At 36.4% G+C, this 22,462-nt stretch overlaps 2 protein-coding genes across 6 annotated transcripts; both read right to left on the bottom strand.

Annotated features, from left to right (window-relative positions):
• Positions 1-305: 305 nt before the first annotated feature.
• LOC124302250 (phospholipid scramblase 2) lies at positions 306-4,845 on the bottom strand. 4 transcript variants are annotated; one of them, XM_046758193.1, is made up of 7 exons: positions 4,166-4,538; positions 3,833-3,940; positions 2,697-2,846; positions 2,153-2,364; positions 1,420-1,581; positions 1,154-1,300; positions 319-885 (listed from the first exon to the last, which is right to left on the bottom strand). In XM_046758193.1, exons 1-7 carry the CDS (start codon positions 4,227-4,229, stop codon positions 850-852), a joined length of 879 nt encoding a protein of 292 aa, XP_046614149.1. In that variant the 5' UTR covers positions 4,230-4,538; the 3' UTR covers positions 319-849. The 4 variants fall into 4 exon arrangements, with proteins under 4 accessions (XP_046614152.1, XP_046614149.1, XP_046614150.1 ...); XM_046758194.1 differs by having other exon boundaries at positions 3,833-3,937; XM_046758195.1 differs by lacking the exon at positions 4,166-4,538 and adding an exon at positions 4,546-4,845 and having other exon boundaries at positions 320-885.
• Positions 4,846-5,497: 652 nt separating this feature from the next.
• On the bottom strand, positions 5,498-21,774 carry LOC124302249 (uncharacterized). Of its 2 annotated transcripts, none has more exons than XM_046758190.1 (10): positions 21,630-21,774; positions 14,959-15,195; positions 14,243-14,388; positions 13,847-14,082; positions 13,357-13,588; positions 12,873-13,208; positions 12,409-12,576; positions 12,132-12,333; positions 11,548-11,681; positions 5,498-8,521 (listed from the first exon to the last, which is right to left on the bottom strand). In XM_046758190.1, the coding sequence occupies exons 2-10, from the start codon at positions 15,188-15,190 to the stop codon at positions 8,336-8,338; spliced, it is 1,872 nt and encodes a 623-aa protein (XP_046614146.1). In that variant the 5' UTR covers positions 15,191-15,195; positions 21,630-21,774; the 3' UTR covers positions 5,498-8,335. The 2 variants fall into 2 exon arrangements, with proteins under 2 accessions (XP_046614146.1, XP_046614147.1); XM_046758191.1 differs by having other exon boundaries at positions 12,132-12,207.
• Between the last annotated feature and the right edge of the window lie 688 nt (positions 21,775-22,462).

The following is a 22,462-nucleotide window of genomic DNA, read 5'->3' as shown; positions in this document are numbered from 1 at the left end:
GTTCTCAAAAATATGTTGTAACAAATTAGCATCGAACGTCAGACATAACGTACTCGTAGTCGCCATAACCATGCATGTTATTCCATACGAATTTTCCCTCATAGCGTTGCGTGTACTGGAATACAAATCACTACAGATTTGCATTAAAATTGTTTACACTGATCGAAGAAACAGGCAAAAAACATATAATAATTAACGTATATATATATCTACATCATCTCGATTGTAGGTTATACAACCGATTCCTTCGCCAAGTCCACTTTTTTTATCTCGGGGGCCAGAATAATTTTGCTTCGTTGGTTTGTTCACCAAAATGTGTGTGCCCAAGTTTATTTGACCGTCGTACATTTCAAAATTGAAATAATATGCGGTTATAGACTGCGTGAGTTTATCTCAATCAACTATAAAATAAAATTGATGAAACATGAAAACAGATGCAGGTCTTGACAGTGATTTTAAATTCAAATACTCGTTAATCCGAATAGGCATTGACTGATACCTACAAGCCCTACAAGGAATTTGAAACGAGTGCTCTGGTTGTACAGGAATGAATTTTTTTTCAGATCAAACATGCAAAGTTCTGTGACCATTCTTTGTACTAGTTATTAAGTTATTATGTGCTCGTATTATATATAAGTGAATGTATTCGTTGACATTTTTCAAGTTTCGAGGATGGTCAAATCAAATTTATTTGCTTTACATTATACATTTCATATAATATTGTATAAGGAAAAAATTTGAAGTAATTCGACAGTATAAGAAGAGTCGTTCCCTTGCACTCTTTAATGTTCTTTGACTGCAGAAAGGCTTATTATTTGTAAGTAGCCGTTTTGCTATGTGTTATCAGTATCAAGATTTCTTCAAGCGTGAAAAATACAAATATTCCTGTAAACATACGTGAACATTATAATACATGTAATAATTGAATCTATCCCAAGCGTCCCAAAAACGGGCACTTTTGTAGATAAAAATTACTCGATACATTTTTATTTTGTTGTTACAGCTTTATCATGTTCGCAATGTATTTAAATAATTGTACAGTGGTTTCTTTCAGTAAAAATTAAAATATAATCCGTACAGGCAAATAATAATTAACTACGACGAAGTGTCCTATAATTCTCGACGGACATTACATACGAATTACGATACTCACCAACAAAAATGCAGCTCCGAGTAGCAAACCTTTGAGGTTCACATTTGTACCTGCTGGCACAGTCAACGTTATCGTATAATCTAGTAGTATGTGATCCCATTGGCGTATGAGCGAAGCAATCTGATGTGTTCCATCGACAGATACTATCTATAATGTTTAAATATGCTAGAATAATTGTGCAATACGCGAAATCACGATTTAAAGGAAAACTAGTATCACAGTACAGATAAGACAAAACTTTATTCAATTTTAGTAGGATCCATTACCTGGAATTGGGTATCTCTCGATATGCAACAGCAAAACATATTAGGTCCATATATTTTGCACAGGGGGTTCCGTGCATTATTGTACACCGTAAAGCTAGGCCCAAGAAGTGTAAAGTTCTGCTCTATACTTCCGATCGGATCCGTGCAATCGACAAACATTTTCTGTAATATTATTCATGTATCAAGCGGATGCTTATAATTATATAGTCCATCATAACCGACAGAGTTAAATGTCACTTATTTTTGCTATTATCAGAACCAGCTCATAGTCGACTCGAAGACGTCGCAGCTAGCGCAATTTTACATGCAATTGAAAACACAAGTATCGAGAAAAATGTCTATTCTATCCTTTAAAGGATTCATAGATCCCACCGTCTGAATCAGAAGTTAGGAAAAGCGGAAAGAATCGTTTAAATATTCCGGAATTATTATTAGCACCGATGATACTGAACACCGATGACAAAAACATCCTTACTATTTGTTTGTAATAGAACTGAATCCGAACAAATAATGGGCACAAGCTAAGATATGAATAATTTGAGAAAAGTTTTTATAGCTAAAACGTTCAAAATAATGAAAGTCTAATTTTTTTCACTCGATTTTCATGTTTTGGGACAATTTTGCTTGCTGATTAGATCCTGTCCAGAAACTGAGTTTTTAAAAGTTCTTGTACGTATTACCTACGAATACTTTAAATATAAAAGTTCTTCTACGAGGTAACGACCCTGCTTACGTGTAAAAATCCAGGTACACAACCCCAGCCTGGACTTTTTGTAAATTTGAAAGCATCTTGTCCCGTGGGATCTGTCAAAGTCAAACTGAAACCTCTGGAGGAACCCAAGATATCGCGTTGGCATTCGGTGGATGTTTCCGTGGCTAGAAATATTGTCTCGGCTCTGGGAACTTTGACTCTATATTGATTTCCCGACTTCGTTTCACCTAGTACTGAAATAGAAAATCAGACAAACAGCTTTTGCTACAGAATCGATCGACTGTCAGATATTTGTATTAGAATTCATGCTGCCCTGTTTAAGAAAACAAATTTCTTGTTATTGTCTCCGACCGAAAGATATATTTTCATTTTTTATACTCATAGAATTCGTCGTGCTTTAAGTTTCTCCCAATAAATCGTTTGTACCGATAAGTAAATCTGTTACGCTCAAATTATACAATAAATACAAGAAATTTGATTTCTTTACCGACTGAAGAGCCAGAAACTTACATAAGCTTTTATTCTTCTTCGATTAGCTCCGTAAAAATAATAAAAGAGTAATTACAAGTGCTCAGTTGTACTGTCTGTTGAATTTCAAGCTGCTCGATTCCATTTAGAAAGTCCGTTCCGATGAGCGGATTCAGTTGACTTCGCGGCGTCGAAACCCATTCGGTTGTGTTGACTGGAACTGGGACTCTTTGTGCTCGATTTGTACCTGAAGCAGTTATTGCAATTTATTATTGCAATTCGGAATTTTTCAGTATACCGAAAAGCTGAGAATTTTGTATTTTTTAGTTTACGGAGAAAAAAAAACAGCGAAATCTAATTACGGTGACCTATCCCATCAAGATTAGAAATTACTATTCAAAGTTGCTCTTCATTAGATGGCGTTCAGATCATGATGTAAAGATACTTGCCTAGAGTCTACATGCGGTACTATTTATATTTGTAACAATGAACCTGTGGTTTAAATAAATAAATGATATATATTTGGGATATTTTGTTTAATTTTTAAATTTTTAAAAGAAATGTTACGGAGTTTGAGTTGCATTCGATTAGAACATATTGTGAAGTGATACTGTTTTATTGTTGTTATACATAATGCATATTTGATTAGTTCGGGGAATTACAACATGGTTGTTTAACCAAAAGATGTATCCACATGCACTTACGCAGTTCAGTGTACATTTTTTCACCGAAACCCGCCTTTATTTTGGCGACTGAGAGTACATTTCATCCATCTATATGTTTCTTACGGTCTTCGATTCGTTTGAGAATGATAAGTCAGCCAGTCGTAAAAAATATCAAAAAAGTCGATCGATAAAATTTACTCTCGATTACCGAAAACACGTGAAATTTGAAAATAAGTGCCCCGAATTACATAAATGCAAGCAGATTTACTCCAAGTTTATTATTTAATTATACAGCTGAATTTTTACCCTTCATCGCGTGTTCTGTTATTTGAAGTAAATTCTTGTACTGTAAATTATACCGAATACTGCCAAAATACTATAATTACAGTAGACGTTTGAAATCGAACGATATTAGAATAAATGTAAATAAACAAGGTGATTTTCATTGGGAAAACATTCCGGAATTTTTTTTGCTAAATTATCATGGCCATCCTGATTACGAGTAACGTAAATTGCTTCATCTTATCAAGAGGTGAAAAGTTGGATATACAAAGAACGTTATGCTCACCGTTCTGATTGTGTGGTTGCACCGTAATAATAGTTTGTTTCATGTATACGGGCGGAACGACAGGTGTTGAATTTCCCCTTGAGTCGCGAGAAACCTCATCGTAAACTGCTGAAAGTTTGAGCCATGTGTAATATCTTCGAAATACTAATTTAACAACGAATTACAAATGGTCGTGCAATAAAAGCAACTATTTGATCAGACATATATCGGCACTTGGCTTTATCACGGAATGTTGCTGGATTCACACATTGAAATTAGTTGCAGAAAGTGCTATCTCTACGGAAAGTTTTATTGTATCTTCATGTTAATTGGAGCAAGTTAGTATAGTTTTACCAGATTCTGGCGGTGCACTAGGGCGAATTTCATCGGGAACATATCCAATATTGTGTTGTGACATTTCTGCTCGACGATAAATACTTGACTAATTTTAACGTTAATTTATCTATTACTTATCTTGCGTATCATTCACGTGACAAGGGTTATCATTATTTTATAGCACAAAGGCTAATGGCGAAACTTTGTGTCAGGCGCGATAGCGTAATTCACAAAGTTGGATTAATCTTGTCTGATACAACGGTAGTACATGATTGTAGTATTTTCGCACGTCATCTCTGCACATCGTTTGGAATTTCAATCGGTATTTCCGATGTAATACATTTGAAATCTATCAATTTTATGGGTGTAACGGTTTCGTGATAAATAGTTGATGTTATTTTACCGTGCCACGACTCCGCAAACCACTGTCAAGTGGGAATACACGTCAAGTCCAACGACATTGGTGATTCGGATGATTCATACTGATTTCCGAGTGTTTCATTGCGACAAAACTAGTCCGCAGTCATATCTCTGTTTCATCCGCGTGGCGGATTGCCTGCAACAAGACCTTACATCCACATGTCTTCCCGCTAACGATAAGAAAAGATACGTATGAATGTACAAATAAAAACGATTGGGCAGATGTTAAGGAGTGTTTATATTTAACAAAGTACAAGAAATAAAATCGAATTGATGTGCATAGTTCCTTCTTCTTAAAAGAGAAAGGACCGCTGCCTTCTTGTTGCACACGATTCTTTATGTAACAAGAGTATGTTAGGCGTTTTTCACGAAGTTCGAGATTGAGTTTACGGCCGCATAACGTCAGATTTGTTTACGACAGCGCATGCGCACAGTGCTGAAAAGACCAGTTTTAACTGCTAGGAGTGAAAAATGGTCTTTTCCGTACTCCGCGCATGCGCATTCGCAGACTCACTCGACCGTCATAGGAACGGGTACTTCGTGTACGAAAAACACGCATTAATAACACGTAAAACATGCTTGCGTTGTATAAACCGAATCATAACGCTGCATACGATATGTCCAATTTTCTCATATACGTCAAATAGCGAATTGAAATTATGGTGTTGTAATGAATGGTAGCAAGTCTAACAAGCCGTCTTGAACGAACGTACCAACTATGTAAGATCTGTTTAGCCTAAAATAGAAATCCTGTTACCTGTAACCTGTTGGGGTGATCAACCGGCATGAAAATCCCACATAGTTACCGCATGCGCAGTCAGGTACTCGATCTGCTAAGTTTCACCATTTCCTATCGGTAGATGCAAGTATCCTCCTTTGTCATGGATGCAAGTATGCAGCAAGTTCTATTGACTGCAACGCCTGCTTGGCTATGTTTAAATATATTTATTATATTCATACATGGAGGCTTGATACACATGTTACGTGAGTATATTTTATAACATGAATAGAATATTGAATCTATCAAATCAACAAAACGCAATATTATGCAAAGCTGCTTGTTGAAATCCATCATCATGTCCTTTGGTAGCTATTGCGTGTCAAGAACTGAGTCCATTATTCTTGATGGCTGTACTTCATCTATAGGGAAATAATTCCATACTATACACAATACACGTGCATTTCATTCTTGACGGTTTTCTATGCAGCAGCAGAGAAAATACGTTTATAAGAATGTCAAAAAATTTCGCTGCTCTTGGTTCGTAGGACACAACATTTTCCTTGTTCAATTTCTGGTCATGAATATCATTTCAATAATTGTACAAGTATGTATATTATCTAATAATATATAAGATATCGGTTTTGTTCATTTTTAATACGTGCCTCAACAACATTTAGTATATTATATTTATGAATATACGAGTATTTTCTCTGATACATATACAGGAAAGCCAAATGAAAACAATACACGTTTTTTCTCGCCTTCTTCAATCGTGTTACAATTTTGGAAATTCTTAAATTAGGCGTAGAACGGTACAGGAATTCTATTTTAAATGTTTTCAAATTTTTTAATCCCTCAATCATTGTAAATAATTTTTCAATAAAAATTTCAAAATGCTACAGCATTATAACAGCAACGAGTGAAGATTTTTTAATAATTTAAGTAGGTCTTACTATCGTAGGTACTCTCGATGAAGCGAGAGAAAAAATCGATCGATTTCATACGTATTTCCCTATAAGTATGTACGTATGCACCACTGAATTTTCACAAGATAGATGTATTTTTGAATCGTAAGTGGACGTTTCTGTAAGCAACGATTAAGGTGTCGCGTGTCATCCGTGTTCGGCAATAGAAAACGAATGAATTCATCTATTTGCGAAGCATCAAAGTACTTTGGTATATTAATATTTTCATAATATGCGAAGAAGATAATAAATAATCACTACTATCATCATCGTCATCTTTGACGCTCTTATCATAATCATCACAGGAAGCCCAGTTTGAGTTTTAAATAAGGTGAAGTAAATACGGCTAGAGCTAAAATAAAATTTAACATTATCCACAATTCAAACTCGTCTTCTTGTTAATTGGACTTCTATATGAAACGTTTGTACACGTATATTAATTATACATATATACGCCTAAAGTGCTACATACAAGTTTAAAAAATGTTCAATTATTATTATTGTCTTGATTGATCGAAAATATTTGTCATATTTAACCAATGTTCATTCAAAAATGGATCTACGCAACAGTATAAAAATCAAGTACATTTCCAGTTCATGTCTCGCAAATAGATAGATCATGCTCCATTCTGCCATTCATATTTTTAACATACCTTCCGCCAATTCTTTAATGAATTCCTTAACCATATAACATCAGCACAAGCTCATTCGAACTACAATATAGGCCATCACATCGAATCTTAGTACGTTTCATGTTCATAACGAGAGAAGAAAATTATAAGACTGATGTTTACAGTTTTTAAATTACACGTAAGAATTATTTGGCTTTCGAGCTGAAAAATAATCCTATCAATTTTTCGATGTAACAGTAGAATGTAAGATTATTACATTTGCTAGTTTCACTATGAAATAGTCAATAAACATTTCAATAGTTGGTAATAGCTATTTGTAAATCATTGTATTACGCACAAGGTGCTTCGAAAAAATCGTACTTTATAAGAAAAACCGTAGGGCAATTAATAATTATAGAAGGATAAACCATTTTCACTCATCATATAAATATATCTATAATAAATATGTAATGTGTATCTTGATAGAACTGATTAAAATTTTCAGTCATACCAGACCATTATTCATTCATATATAATATATGTATTATGTATACATATATGTATAATATATATCATGTAACAAATAACAACAAATTCTTCAAATTTTCACACTGCCATAAAACATTGTATAATTTTGAATATAGTGACGTACATACCATGTACATTGAATTATATTTATGTATGAAGGGGAGAGTCTAGGGGCTCAGAAGACACGTTGAGAAAGCTTAGCTTCACAAAATCTATCGTAATATCGTCAGAAAATTTTTGTCCCTTGGTCAAACACAACATCAGGGAGTCTATCGTTGACGCTAAAAATGTTTATTTCAATTATATACTCGATTTCGCATCTAGACTAAATTCAATTAATTGAATTATTTGGTGAAAAATAGAAACGGCGAAACTAAGCTTTTCCTGATTTTCATGCAGGCAGGTCGCCTGAATTTAATTCGTCAAACACAGCTTACAGAGCTTATTTCGATGCAATTCTTTTTTTACGTTAGGCTGATCTCGAATAGTTGCAGACGTTCTGATACAGAAAAGTTTGGCAAACTTTTGTTATAAACCGAGTTACGCTACAGAGTAAGTTGGCTGCCCTGCTTTACAGACGAAAATATTGACGCGGCACGATCCCGCCGACGAATGGAGACCCATTATTTTGCGCATGCGCAGTCGATTACTCAGTCCGCCAACTTTCACCTCGGTATGAGAATTGTAGTTCTACCTAATGTGCCAAAAAATTAGAAATGGCGCTAGCTGCATGTACTAGGAATGCTTATCTGTGTCCCGCTCACCCCTACTATTTTCCTTATTTTTCATTGTTGCAGTGTCAAATTTGTACAATGCTGGAATTAGCGTGTCGAATCTTTATCTTCATATGGAATGTCTTTTAACGGTTATTTTAAATCGAACATCATACGAAAGTCGTTTCAAATCATAGGAAAGCCTCGCCGTGGTTATTATCGCTCAGTGATTACTTTCTCATCTGAGCCTGTAATTCGCAAAGACACAAACCGGGTGTCCCAACAAGTGGTTGCAGCTGCGATAATGTGGTGCGGGCAACATGTGCTGCCCTTATACAGCCTACGTGACCTTCGCACGCCCTAGACGCCGAAGAAAATAGCTTATCGCACGATCGATCGTCCTTTTCCTCTTGAACCTGTTATGAAAAACGACAATCATTTACAAACCTTCCGTCAATGTATTGAATCGAAGAGCTATTAAAAGTGCCAAATTTATGTAAGGTGTCACACACCGTTACGTATTATTCATTTTTATTGGTCAAACATTATTTTTGAATTCTAAAAACAGGTGTTCCTAAAATATCACTAGCGTTTTAGTAAATTTCTCATCGACTAATCAGTTACAACGAAATTGAAAAAGACCGCGTCAGAGTTATTGATTACTGACGAACGAGACCCAAACGTAGCTAGGAAGTAGCTCCAGACAAAAAAAACCTTCTTTGCCACGAAGCGGTTCCATCCGGTCGAAACTTTAAAGAAATCGATTTCTTTTTTCCAGCATATTATTACAACTACATCATTAAGGAGTATTTGGGCCCAAAGCCGATATAGAATTTTCAAAAGCCGAAAAAGTTACGAGCACTTGAGTGAAACAATGCACGACAGCTATTGAGGAAATCGGTGCGAGCCTCATTAAAGCCGAGTTTACGGGCCCTGCGTCCTTCCACGAGTTTGGCCTGTTGTATGAATTCTAAGAAAAAAGCAATGCAGCTGCCGTAGAGGGAAGGCCCCGTAAAAGGGCCCGTTCCGACCCAAGCGGTTACCGTTAGCACATATACAGAACTTCTACCTGAGGGATCGGAACGGACCTTTTCAGAAGACCTTCCCTGTATCTATAAATCGTTCGTACCCTCGACAGGAAGAATGTAAGCCGGTTTAAAATTTGGCCATAGCATTCAGTCGTCCGCGTACAGGGCAAGAGTGCACATCGTTGGCTTGTGAATAAAAGTTTTTGATCGAAAGTGAAATTACATCATGGATCGTAAAGGCAGTAGAAGTTCTCGTAGACGGCCGTTAAAAAAACGGCCACCACCGAACCGTCATCAAATAGAGCAGGAGCAAGTTAGCACGAGTACTTTGGCTAAAAAATTGAAGTCGGGTGAAAATATTGATGTAATCGTGAATCCGTCGCTTGGCTATACAATTATTAATTTTATCGATGTTTTCTCTTCGCTTAGTAATTACGTCAAGTGCAAGACTTGCGGGGGTGACGTCAAATTTGGGCAATCGTCTATTCGCGGACTTGGGTTTAAATTGGTGGTAGAGTGTGCCTCTTGCGATTCAAAAAGTATAAATTCTTGTCCGTGTACCGATAATCACTCTTATGAGATAAATAGACGGTTGGTGTTCTCATTTAGAATGTTAGGAATCGGAGGAAAAGGTATAGAAAAATTTTGTGGCCTCATGGATTTACCCAAGCCCGGCGGGCAAACAACTTACGACGCCTTAGTAAAGAACATTCATTGTGCTGCGTCGTCTGTCTGTGAAAATTCTATGAAAAATGCGGCGAAAGAAGAAATAAATCTTACAGCTGAAGGTGATAATATTGAAAAACCTCGAGGACTGACTGTTTCTGGGTATGCAACATGGAGTAAGAAAGGTCTTTTTTCATTGTACGGTGTTGCAAGTCTGATAGGATATCATTCGGGAAAAGTTCTCGATGTAGCAGTGAAATCTGCTTATTGCATCGAGTGTGAATCGATGAAAACGAAAGCCAATACTGCAGAATATGAAGAATGGAATCGCAGACACCAATGTGACGTCAATCAGGAAGGAAGTGCAGACAAGATGGAAGTCGACGCTGTTCGGGAAATGTTTTCCAGATCGCAAGAATTACACGACGTGAAATATTTGAATTACGTCGGGGACGGGGATTGCAAGATTTTTAAAGACATTGCAGAATCGAATCCGTATGATGAGTCGGTAAAAAAAAAAGAAAGCATTGGACGTGTGCGGAGCGGCAAGAATGAGAGTTTAGACGATTTGATTTGGCAAATCGCCCCGAAAACCAACTTTAGTAATGCTAAAATTAACGAAATCGCGGCATTTGTTGCGACCACTATATTCAATGATGGACACAGAAGCCTGCTTGACATTTTACGGATTTTGAATGTCTCGATTGGGCCCCGAACCCACGATATCTGTGTCGAGGAAGATGCTAGCCGCATTGGTATAGGTAACGTCGACTAAAGAGGCCAGAACTGCCAGAAAGCCATAAAGATTGAAGGCCTCCTATATGCCCGAGGAATCGGTGATTAAGGGTAAGAGAAATTTTCATTTCATCTGACAGAAAATTAGCGTCAAAACCGAGGTCAAAACTTTAAGGTGGTATCCCAGGTTGAAAATTTGAAGACATAATTTTTTTTTTCCTTCAATTTTGTTTTATCATTCGGGAGATCTTTCTGAATATGTCTGTGAAAAAACTTCATGATTCTGATCTTTCACGCGCGGCTGCCACACTGGGATTCACCTTTAAACGCGTTTATCGAAACTAATCTACAAATATTTTGTGGTGTGATGGGCTTCCTAACTCGAACAACGTTCGATGAATGGACTTCAAAGTTTTGCATACACATTTCTTTTATGATTTAGCGTGCTTTGTCGATCGGATGTTACGATAAGATTCACCATTTTTTGATAACACCCTAAATACGAAACGATTTTCTATCGGGAAAACGGTGATTTTGTTCAAATCGTCACATATTTCGAATTTTTTCGAGTTTTTAAAATCCCAATCAGTAAAGCATAACTATTGTCATTTATATTAATACTGATTTAAAATTTTTGATTTCAGATACGATGCTTCGCCACTAAAACCCCCATCGTTTAGTTCTGCAAGAAACGCAGAGGTTCGGCACAATGGTTTTAACTGCTGACCGCCTTTCTTTCAACCAAAAAATTTACTGTATATACGTAATAATAGTATGTTATCACTGTTCAAAAATCAATTGAATCTATTCCTTACTTTGCTTGTAAAAAAATCCCAAAAATGTATCTCTATTGCGACGCTACGACCGGATGCAACCGCTTAAAATTAGTATTAAGGTTACAAAACAATTTATGTTCCTGAGATAATTAAGTTTCCGTCTTTGTAAATTATCGAAAATAAAAATGCATCAATTAACCCAAAATCTTACAGTAATTTCGATCATTTTTTACTCACACAGGCACGGCAGATTTGATGCATGATACAAAGTGGATAGAAAATTTGCGCCCTATTTCCCACCCACATATCAACTGCCTTGCATCTCCTCTCGACAATTTCGATTTCAGGACAACTTCCGTCATCGTCGGTACCTTTAAAATTGTATAAATACGAATCATGAAAGAATAGGTCAAGGTCAATAATTTCTTGGAACGTATCAATGTACGGCGCTTATTGTTAGCGCATAGTGAACGTAATGTTTGAGGAAAGTGTTTTTAATACGGTAGGCATAAATGATTCAGGGTAAGCAATGAACCTTCAATGTTTTATGATCATAACGTAGTCTTAAAACTTTGATGCAGGTTCTCTCAAAACGGTGTTCTCGAAACGACGTCGATATGGTAATGTCCGAATTACGTACTTAGAATTGAATTGTTCTAAATTTTCCAATAAACCAAAGTATTGACTAAATGAAGATTAAATGCACGTAAAGCAAACTCCAAGACTTCAAACTTCGAGAATTTCTGTGATTACGCGTTCGAAAAGTGATCCACCTGAAATGGAATACCTCGTATAAATATGACCGAATATATAATAAATACCTTCGTCATTTGCTTCGCTGTTACCGCCTCGTTTGTCGTCGTTCGTATTGTCGGGCAGCCCGGCGGTGAGATTGTTCTGTGGAGAAGTTACTTTTTGAGTTTGTCTTTGTCCGGTTATATTATTTTGAAATTCACTCAGCGTCCGTCTCATTTTTTCCAAAGAATAAGACGCCGCTGCCCGAGCCATGATATTATCTTTGACCTAAAAATTATTACCGTAAGTCAAATATGCCGCATGGCAAGTCATTTTTTTAATGATATTCCACAGCGTTTTTACCTTTTGAATATCGATGGCATCTCTCGAGCCTGTGTATCGTAACGGTTCTTCGATTATCAGATCCTCAAGACTCTTCAGTCTCGAATCTATTTGTTGCAGCATGTTTCTTTTTTCACTGCTATCTCTGTTGGCAACGCGTTCTGATGGTTTCAAATTTTCAGCCATTGTCTGAAACGTGAACGATTGATCGCTTTGTTCAAAGCTACGTTTGAATTCAATCAATTCAATTTTTATCGATCTTCACTATCATTAGAATCCCATGTTCAAATGACATATCGCATATTTTAATTCAATACGAAGATTATTTTAATATTATTCGAAAGTCCAATATTTGGTTCATTTTAATCTTAATCTCGTGTGTGAAATTTATTGATACAAAAATTCATTCGCAACAGAGTGAAAACGTAATTCGAAGTGTTATTCATTTCATTAGCACCAGATTGTGCATCAACGAGACAAAGTACCTTGTAATATTGTTGCAGTAGCCATTCGTCATCTTGGTCCTGTGTACCAGGTCGGGCTAATAAATTTGCCTTCTTCTTCCTCCGATCGATTCCAAAATACTGGGACCAATCAACGCTCTTCTTCTTGATTTCAATTGGATGCTCTCTCGGCTTATCTTGCTCGGTTACTTTCTTGTCTTGAACCTTCGAGTGAGTCGTGGTGTTGGGAGCCTCCGATGTTTGTTCGTGTTTGTGATCGTGGTCATGAGAGTGGGAATGGTCGTGGTCATGTTCATGTGTATGATCGTGATGGCGTTTCGATTTTTCACCAAATAAATTCCCCAGATCCTGTGCCACCTAATTTAACGATGCCAGAAAACAGGAAAAAGTTATTGCGATACGCAGAGTATCGATCTGGCGCTATTTCCCTAACACAAGACAATTAGACAATCGATATCTTTCAATGCTCAGCAAAATATTCATCGATTCACTGACAACGAATTACCTTTGGATCTGTTACTTGTCTTTTCTGCGGCATTGGTTTCGGGCTTCTCTTAGCAACCGGATAACGTTTTCTTAACTCTATGTATTCCTTGTATTCTCGTCCCAATGGATACCTGCCATTAACATTTCTGCGCTCCGCAGGTAGCACGTACACAAGGTTTCGATCCTGATCCTTGACATTTTGCTTGCTGAAAGTTCCGCCCCAAGACATTGGTGTGTTTAGGAAGTTGTACCTGTAAACGAAATATTCCCACCTCACATTCTTTCAGCACTTTAAGTTTCATGTGACATCAAATCACTGGTTTAATTTGACAAGGAAACTTGTTGGGACAAGTGAAATATCAGATTGACTGCATCGGTTAATAACCATTCCAATGACTTCATTGTTTAAGTGTTTTAACATCACTAGGATCGTTGATTGGGGTTTTCGACATCTCTAATCGACTATTTATTGGAACTTGGGCCAACTTACGATGCGTAATGAAACCTACCCATCAGCTTTACTTTCAGGTTCAACGTTGTGCTTATCGTTGTACCAATCTCGGAAGATGTTCAAGTCCACTTCGTCATCAACTTCTGCTGAATCCGCGGATGGATCATCCTGCAATTCTTCTAAAAACAACTTTGCTAATTGTTTGTCGTCGATACTTGGCCGAGCATTGTTTCCTCCCCTTTTCTGACTTCCGCTTCGATCTCGTTCCCTAAACGCGGATGGTACCGGTTCTCCCTAAATAAAATAAGCCGTGAAAGTAGCTTTGGCTTTTCCTACTACTGTACAATATGCATATCAACAACGATTTCGTGTATGGTTCTGCACTCCTTGGTTATACCGTTTGATAGATCAGCACGCCGCTACTCTGACATAATAATCAAAAGTAGAAACTCACCTGGCCAGCTTCACTTCCCAAGTAGTCGAGCAACATCTTGTCGAACAGTTTAGTATTAAGATTTTCTTTAGGTTTTTCATCTGCCCAATGAGCATTTGGCAGAGTTTTTTGAACACCTTCTCCGATTGTCTCCAGCTGACCATTTTCTGAAAGCCAGAATTGTAGTATCGAGATTACTCTCTCTCTCTCTCTCTCACTCTCGAAACTTACAATTGGCCTAGTCTAATTATAATCGATTCTTTACTATTAATTTTTTGTACTTCGACGTTTACGTCAGATTTAAGTCTGCTCTTTGGTTGGGCAACGATTCCGATTGACTTAATGGGTTGCGCAAAATCATTCTTATCTTCGAAAGAAAAAAACACAACCTACGAATGGCTCGATTGATTATTTGAAAATATTGTGAGTTCTAAGCTAAATGAAATCCAATGAATTTACTAAATTTCACCTAAATCTGCTTACAATTAGCTATTTTCGAGTTATTGTCGAACGAATGAATTTTAAGTTTTACCAATGAATTAAAGGAATGTCTACGTTTACATACACGTAGGTATGAAGAGGCAAATAAATTCAAATCGTATCTGTTAAAAATAATCGGATGCTTCTCATGTTTTTGAGATGTGATGATTTTCTTTTGTGTCAGCGCAATAATACCCCATTCTTTTCGAGCAGGAAGCTGATAATCAAAAGTCGAAGACAACCAAATCACTTCTTACCAAATGGTAAAAATTCTAAGTCGTCGTCGCGTTCGCGGTCTCGATTCCCGTAGAATTTCAGGGAATGCAGATCGTTGTAATATTCATCAGGGCTGGATTCTAAAGATCGTTGTTTTCTGGTAACCGCATTCAAAGCACTCCGAAGCGAACCTTCCTCTGTTCGATGTGGTGGTGGACCAAGAGCTGATGCGAAACCCGCAACAACCAACAAGATCCAGCTCTTTCTCATCATTTTGTCTGAAAAATTATCAACTACATTTAAGCAATGGTTTGGATAGATAATAGAATGTGTCTTCTTAATGCTTCAATTTCAAATATCGATATTAAGTCGCAAAAGGTTTCAAAAACGTTGGTAAGGTACGTCAACATTGCACGCTAAGTGAAACTTTTTCTTTGAAAGTTTGTTTGTTAAACATCGACTTCGACTATACTGCGCATACAGTTTTTCCCAAGTTTTAGAGATTGTATTAGAATATGTTTATCTTTCGTCGGTGCGCTTCGTTCGTCATTTCGCGTGTGTCACATAATATTATGATCAAATTATTTTTCGCTACAGTAAATACTGGGTTTCATGTGTCAATTATAGTTGTCGGTTATTTCAACGCTGTGAACTTGGCACGTTTTTCGATCCCTGAATACATTATAACAGAGCAAACTTTAACGTACAATAAATGTATTTAAATATGGAATACGCATAATTAAAAGAGAGTGTCGAGATCTTCTACGATGTGTACGTACCAGTGATGAGCAAAATTGTAATTAATCAATTTAAATTCACCCTTATATTTTGTCATCTGAAAAAATAGAACAAAAATTATTTTTGAATTTGTAATCCGAACGAGATAAAAAATTACGTTTCTTCTTCGTAATTGAGATGGAATAAAACAAAAATTATATTTCTTATATAACTCTGTAATTAGGGAAAAATAAAATACACATTGCATTAAAAAAATTATTTCAAATAATTTAATCTGGACAAATAAAATAAATCGCCACTCAGCGCAGTATTTTAATTTACACTAAGAGATATTTTTAGTTCCGGTTACCGTTTAGTCCTTAACTATTTTCATTTTTTACCACAATCGAAAAATATAGTTCTAGGTACAAAATGAAAATTAGTTTCGCAGCAGTTACCAGAAAGTCTAATATCCGTTACTATTCTTTCTCATTACGATCACTGTTAGTATACTTTCTTGCAACTGTTGCAAAAATTTAACGCTTGTGCAACGATAAATTGACGTTAAAGCCTTATTTAACTAAAAAAGTAAAGTAAACCTCACAAACTGATTTTGCGTTGCAATTATCAAAAAAGGATCGACGATAGCGTACCTCGTTTTTCGTAATCCCAACAATATTCGAACAGTTTTTTTTAACTATATCCGTTTTACTGAATGTTTCTAGTTACTATAGCAAATGAAATTTTTCTCAGTGTAGCGATGTAACAATCTACTGGTTTTCTTTCTTGTTACAAAAAATAAAGATAGACCCTGAGGCTGACACGTATAAGTACCGCGGCTTGAGCACCGGAGGATTGAACTGAGACACGAGTTTTTCGTCAGAAAAAAAGTATACAAGGTTTTTTCCGACGAAAGTTGTTGCGTTTTACCGATGTGCACCGAGACAAATCAAAAGTATCGTAAAACTAATTGTAAGTGAGCGTTGAGCTTTCTTTCATCGTCAAATAGCATCTTAGAAGTTGGCCTGAGGACACGGCTTGAGTTACGATCAATAGACTACACCCTCTTTATATCCATCTATCTGTCGCACATTCACCGGCGTAACGATGCGTTTGTCTCCGCTATGCTACTCATTTGGTATTTCGAAGCGCGCTCAAAATGAACACGATAAATTCTACATCCATTTACAATATGGATGTGCGAATGGAATCGAATCGAATATTCGAGTCTCGATCAGTCGTCGAGGTTCTCGGAAGTTTTCCAAGGTTTACCGTAAAATGGATTTCATGTTCTGAATAATCAGACTTCTTTTTGACACAAAATGTACATTACGTGATTTATTTTCCGATGGCAAAAAGTGCTAAAAATCGAAAACAAAGGCTTGATTTGAAATCGTGATGAAATTGATCGACAAATTCCTCGTAAACTGTACGGCTTAGGGGCCCAAGACTTTGAATGTTATTATTTGTTTGTATACGTTGTACGCAAAATCGATATTCTTTTGCAAAAAGCTGGCCGAAATTTCCCTGAATCGATAACTTATCATGGGTATTAACGTCGAGACATAAATATATTTCATTCGTTTATCGCGTCAACAACATTTTAACTTTTAGACGTTGATAATATCGATGCAAAAATATATATCCAAATGCCGCCTCACTGACTCTCTAAAAAATAACAACAATTTCCACGCATAATTAGTATAGAATATCGTACGTTGTCATCATTTCCAAAGGAATTTGAAACATAAATATCTTTCACGTTTATTTTACAACGTTCATTAAACGCCAATTCAATTTTTTGGTTACGAATGAGAAAAATGAACAAATAATTTGCAGTGCTATTCGTTGTTCGTCGTCATTCTTCATCGTCATCGATTCAACTTGCCGCTAAACATGCAAACATGTCTCTGTACATGTTAATTGCTATTAGCAATTTTCAGGCAATTAAAACTCTTTGCACTTTTCATTGTTTATAGCGATAATCAGCAATAAAATTGATCTTCGGGTCTTTCCTATCTCCTCAGATACTTACCATTTATTTTGGCTTTCTTACGTGTATCGTTATAGCGTCGAATTTTAGATTAATAATAATAATACAGCCTGGTTTGTTCACCCCACGAGATCAATTCGAAATGATCTATTGACTTTTTCTAAAATTCAACATCTCATTCCAAGTACCCTAATTTATTAATGTACAAAAGATTACATATAATTTGCAAAATGGCGCAAGTTGGCAGAGGAAGTTCAGTATTTATTTATTCAATCTTGAAATGTTCATCTCCATTTGAATGTCGAAAATTTTTCATGTAATGTCGAATTTATTCGTGTACCGTTTGGCGAAATGCCTCGATATTCGCCTTTGTCAATTCTTTCGATGATATTCTATAGTCGTGAACCGATCGGTTAATTGACTGAATTTATTACACGATGGTCATCGCAGGATTTTCACAGTTCAGCAAAGGAATGCGCCGTATCAGTAGCGATATCTGCTGCAAAATCAAACAGTCGTGCAAATTATCTGTCATTTTCTTATTTATGAATGGATGTTAAAGTTTTATCGAAGCGTTATTACTGGACATTTGGCGATGTGATTTATGGCTGTTTGCCTCATGATCTAATAGTGATATCGGCACGCTGGCTCATTGTTAGCGTATCGAAAAATGTACTCGCAATCAGATAAAAGCTATTTCACGGCTGATGTTATACGCAACATAGTCAAGCATTTTATGCATATATTGGGCCGATGAATGTACTTAGTAGGGTGTGCAGTGTTAAGTACTTTGCTTAAAGCGAACATTGAAAGGGGTTGCTTGGCAAAAAATCCATACATTTTACTAATCTCATTACGAGATAGTTGTACATCGTAAACTAAATAGCAAATATTGAAACTATAAACGAAACTTTAAATATCGATTGTTCGTTTCAAATCGCTTGAATTAGCGAACAATATAGTAGATTTGTTCGATTTCACTTTATAGGATGGATTGTTTTATTCAGGAGACTGTTTTTTACAAATTTACTGAAACACGTTATTTTCATAATGTTAACATCGCGGAATATTTAATTTTACGATATCGCAGCGATATCGATTATAATCAACAAATGGTTATATTACATTCACTACTGAAATTAAGAAAATACGTTCCCGCGAGTTTGTAAAAAATAGTATTCGGAATAAAATCAGACACTATAAAATAAACGAAATAAATCGACTAAATTTTTATCCATCCAGAAGCTCTTTGAAAATTAAACATCGTCAGCTAAACTTTTACTTACAATACCAGTAATTTCTATATTTCAATTTATTAAGAGATGTTCGTAGCTTAAAAATATAATGATTCGATAAATACTCAATGTATGGCTACAACGTAATGTAATTAATATAAACTGTCGATTTTAGCCCAATCATCCCTGAAACTACCCAAAGCACTCGCTGAGCGCAATTTTTTTTTTTTATTCTTACCGATTGTCAATTAAATTTCTCGAAAACAGTGCTTTTATTTTCCGCAGAACATCCTGTTAATTTCAGTTTAAAACTACCAGCCACCGCACATAGAAATATATTGTTCGTTAATGTATTTAATTCCATTAGATGCCTTTGCATTATTTATTTAGTTGTACGCGTAAAACGCTCACGTAAAGACACAAGGTATATACAGACACATATGTATATATATATATATATATATATACATATAGCAAGGAATAGCATTTACGGTAAGGGTGCGCTGCCTCCACTTGTATGTACTTACCGCAATTGGTATCTTATTCGAAGAAATTGGTTGGTCTCAGCTGAGGGCGTCTGCTAAGATCTACGTCATATATGTGTAACTACAAACGTGTGCGGTTATTGCAATGAATCGACACACTTGCACTTTGGGAGATTTCGTTCCGGGGATCGACGCCGGAAAAACGTGTCTGTATCTAGGGTGTTTCGAATTCCTCCAGAAGTGAGAGTTTGAATTTTTCATGCCCAAGTACTGATTAAAGAACGGAGCGTAAGTAAAAAGAACATTTATTCAACCATTCCTATTTGATAGAAAATTTATTTTACTATTCCGGAACCGCCGATATTGTAAAATTTCCATAAATTCAAAAACAACAGGTAAATTTTGATGAAGTTTTTGAACTCTCGTCGAATATGGAGCTGATGAAATGAAAGGCAAAGATGCGTTACTTTGAAAAATAATCATAAATATTCAGAAATTGTAAATATGTAAATACACAATATACTCGCTACTTTGTGATTTTGTAAATGTACTTTTTCAATTTACGCTATCAAAAACGTTTTTTTTCTCTCAATTCAACATTAAGATTTTATTTTTCGAATTTGGATGATTTTACAAAATCACATATCTTTTTCTCTAATGAAAATTCCACTGTCTAGAAGTGCTTAAAAATGTCGGTATACTTTGCTAAATTCATTTTTAAACTTTTTCAGGTTTTGAAAAACGGGTGCTCTGGAAATAGCAATTTAAATCATATCGCAGATACGGATAGTTGGAACGTTAAAAGGTAAAGCAACATCTGTTCTGTGACCAGGACTTGGATACGTGTTAAAAATTTTCAAACAAATCTAAAAAAAATCTCAACTTTCGATCTTGATCGATACCTCGTGCAATGCCTTATACATATATCGCGTATATCACGGTGATTGTGAGTGCAATCCATTTCAAGTGCTAGAATACGTCAAAAGATTGCGAGTCTCTCACTTTAACAAGCAGGATTAAAACCGAGTAGGTGACAATTAGGGAAGACAATTGACATTCGTAACCCTTATATGGTTCTCCTAATTAACGAATTGAGTTTCATTTCTTGTTTACACCACCTTTGCGCTCGTTGAACCTTCGTTACAATCGTGCCAGTTGGTTCAATTATGTGCAAGTTAATAATAAATTAAAATTTCCCATCGATAATCCAACACAGGGTAAATACTCCTACACTTAAGCAATTCAGGCTAAATATTTACCATATTCATGTAACAATTTCGAATCGATTCACGATTAAAATTTACCTTGTACTGTATAAATGCAGAAAGATTTTTGTAAAACCGTATTGCGTAATTGCGTAAATTCAGCAGGATTTACCCTATGTTAAATTCCCTTTGTTACGTTTCCACAAAATGACTCGTTATGTTATAATTAACGCGTAAATTTACGCGATGCGGATCGTGGACGTTTATTTATTCGCAACGCCGTACCCTGGGTTGCCTGAAGTACGAAAGTATCTAAATACAAGAATTAGAACGGTTGTAAAGCAACCCTAAATTATAGCTTGCGCAACGGCTTATTATTAATATTACTTGTATTCCAACCAGTGTTGCGAATTATCGTTATTATTTTGAAAGATGATGCGGCAATAAAAATCACATATCCATATCGTGCTTACCAGGCGACCGTAGTTACTGTAATAATCACGCTATGCGACATCTGCATCACTGCAGGTATGACAAAAAGTAAAAGAAGTATCCTAGAGCCCAAGACAATTTGCGTACGGATACTCACCTGAGTTAAGAATAAAAATCAACTAAGAAGTGTAAAAACTTCCGTCTTATTCATATGTAAAATTTAAAAAATTGCGCGTTAATTTTTCTCTTCTAAATTCTTAAAAATTTTCATCGAATATCCGTGACTGTTAGGCAAGAAATTCACCGAGTTTTGGATACTTTTCCGCAACACATGGATGGAGAAAAAGAAAATGTAGTATAAACTTCCAATGACGTTTTTACGAATTCTCGATTTCACATCAATCAAATCGGGTGAACTGAGAATCTAAAACGGCGCAGTTAACAATCATTCCGAATCTATAGATTTCGTGACGTAAGAGGGGGGCGTCTGTCGGCAAAATCTTGTGGAAATTGTACCGTGGGATTGAATATTTCATGCGCGAGTTATCGAGTGGAATTGTTTTCGAATAAAACTCGGCCGGAATTTGACAGCGTGGAAAATACGGAGAAGTAATCAGGGTTTGATCGATTGAGCTGAATGCGTACCTTAATAATCTTTCATCAGCGTGAGAGGTGAGTGTCTAACCCTTTCCGCCGGAGTCGCTGTCTCTCGGTTTCGTACAGCCTTGTGTATTATTTCCGGCGTATTTTACCCCGGCTGTGAAATCTGTTCTGCCTTTCATCACCATAGTTCCCGTACCTTATATAGGGTGAGGCGCGGTCGATATATTTGCGCATGTCGTTCGGAGACCACAGCAACAAGTCGAATTCAACGGGGTGCGCCTGAGACAACATACTCGACAGAGAGGTCTTGGTTACCGTAGGATAACCGCCATCCTTTACACACCAGATTTTCAACCTTCCGCGATTCCATTTTGCCTGACAAATGCCTTGGATATTGCACGAAGATCCCTTATGCCGTGTAATAAGGAAGCACTCGACGCAAATCGAAGTACACCCTGTAAATCCAATCCTGATATTGTATCGGGAGTCTTTCGCTTGTAAAAATTGCCGTTAAACGCCGGTGGATGGAAGAATAAAGCAAACGTTTTTGATGAGCGTAAGCAGCGACGTTCGCTGGCGTTGAGCGGCAAGTTTCACAGAAAACTTGTGACGTGAGTCATGTTTCAGTGTTACCGATTTCAAAGACTTATCGCGGATGTACAGTGTGTACATGTACGTATTGTATAACCGAAAGGGTGTCCCTAGATAACTTTTCCGCTGACGTGTTTCTTTTACTTTTTTTCCACCCTCGCGATCGCGAGAGAAATAATAGCGAGGGTAAGTCGTATATCTTGCAGGCGACGTTCGTTCGTCGATGGAAAGTACGGAGAAGTCACGAACGATTCCGTTTCCCTTCAGGCACTGCCGAGAATTTA

This window comes from Neodiprion virginianus, chromosome 4, assembly GCF_021901495.1.
Source record: "Neodiprion virginianus isolate iyNeoVirg1 chromosome 4, iyNeoVirg1.1, whole genome shotgun sequence".
Lineage (NCBI taxonomy): Eukaryota > Metazoa > Arthropoda > Insecta > Hymenoptera > Diprionidae > Neodiprion > Neodiprion virginianus.
This window is presented reverse-complemented; position numbering and strand designations above follow the sequence as displayed.

Excerpts from the sequence above, each read along its gene's own strand:
- LOC124302250 (XM_046758193.1), bottom strand. The coding sequence starts at position 4,229 with ATGTCACAACACAATATTGGATATGTTCCCGATGAAATTCGCCCTAGT. Across the intron at positions 2,847-3,832 it reads GCAACCACACAATCAGAACG|GTACAAATCGAGCACAAAGA; the intron begins GTGAGCATAACG and ends TAACTGCTTCAG. Across the intron at positions 2,365-2,696 it reads GACAGTACAACTGAGCACTT|TACTAGGTGAAACGAAGTCG; the intron begins GTAATTACTCTT and ends TTTCTATTTCAG.
- LOC124302249 (XM_046758190.1), bottom strand. The coding sequence starts at position 15,190 with ATGATGAGAAAGAGCTGGATCTTGTTGGTTGTTGCGGGTTTCGCATCA. Across the intron at positions 14,083-14,242 it reads TGGGAAGTGAAGCTGGCCAG|GGAGAACCGGTACCATCCGC; the intron begins GTGAGTTTCTAC and ends TATTTTATTTAG. Across the intron at positions 13,209-13,356 it reads GACAAGTAACAGATCCAAAG|GTGGCACAGGATCTGGGGAA; the intron begins GTAATTCGTTGT and ends TCGTTAAATTAG.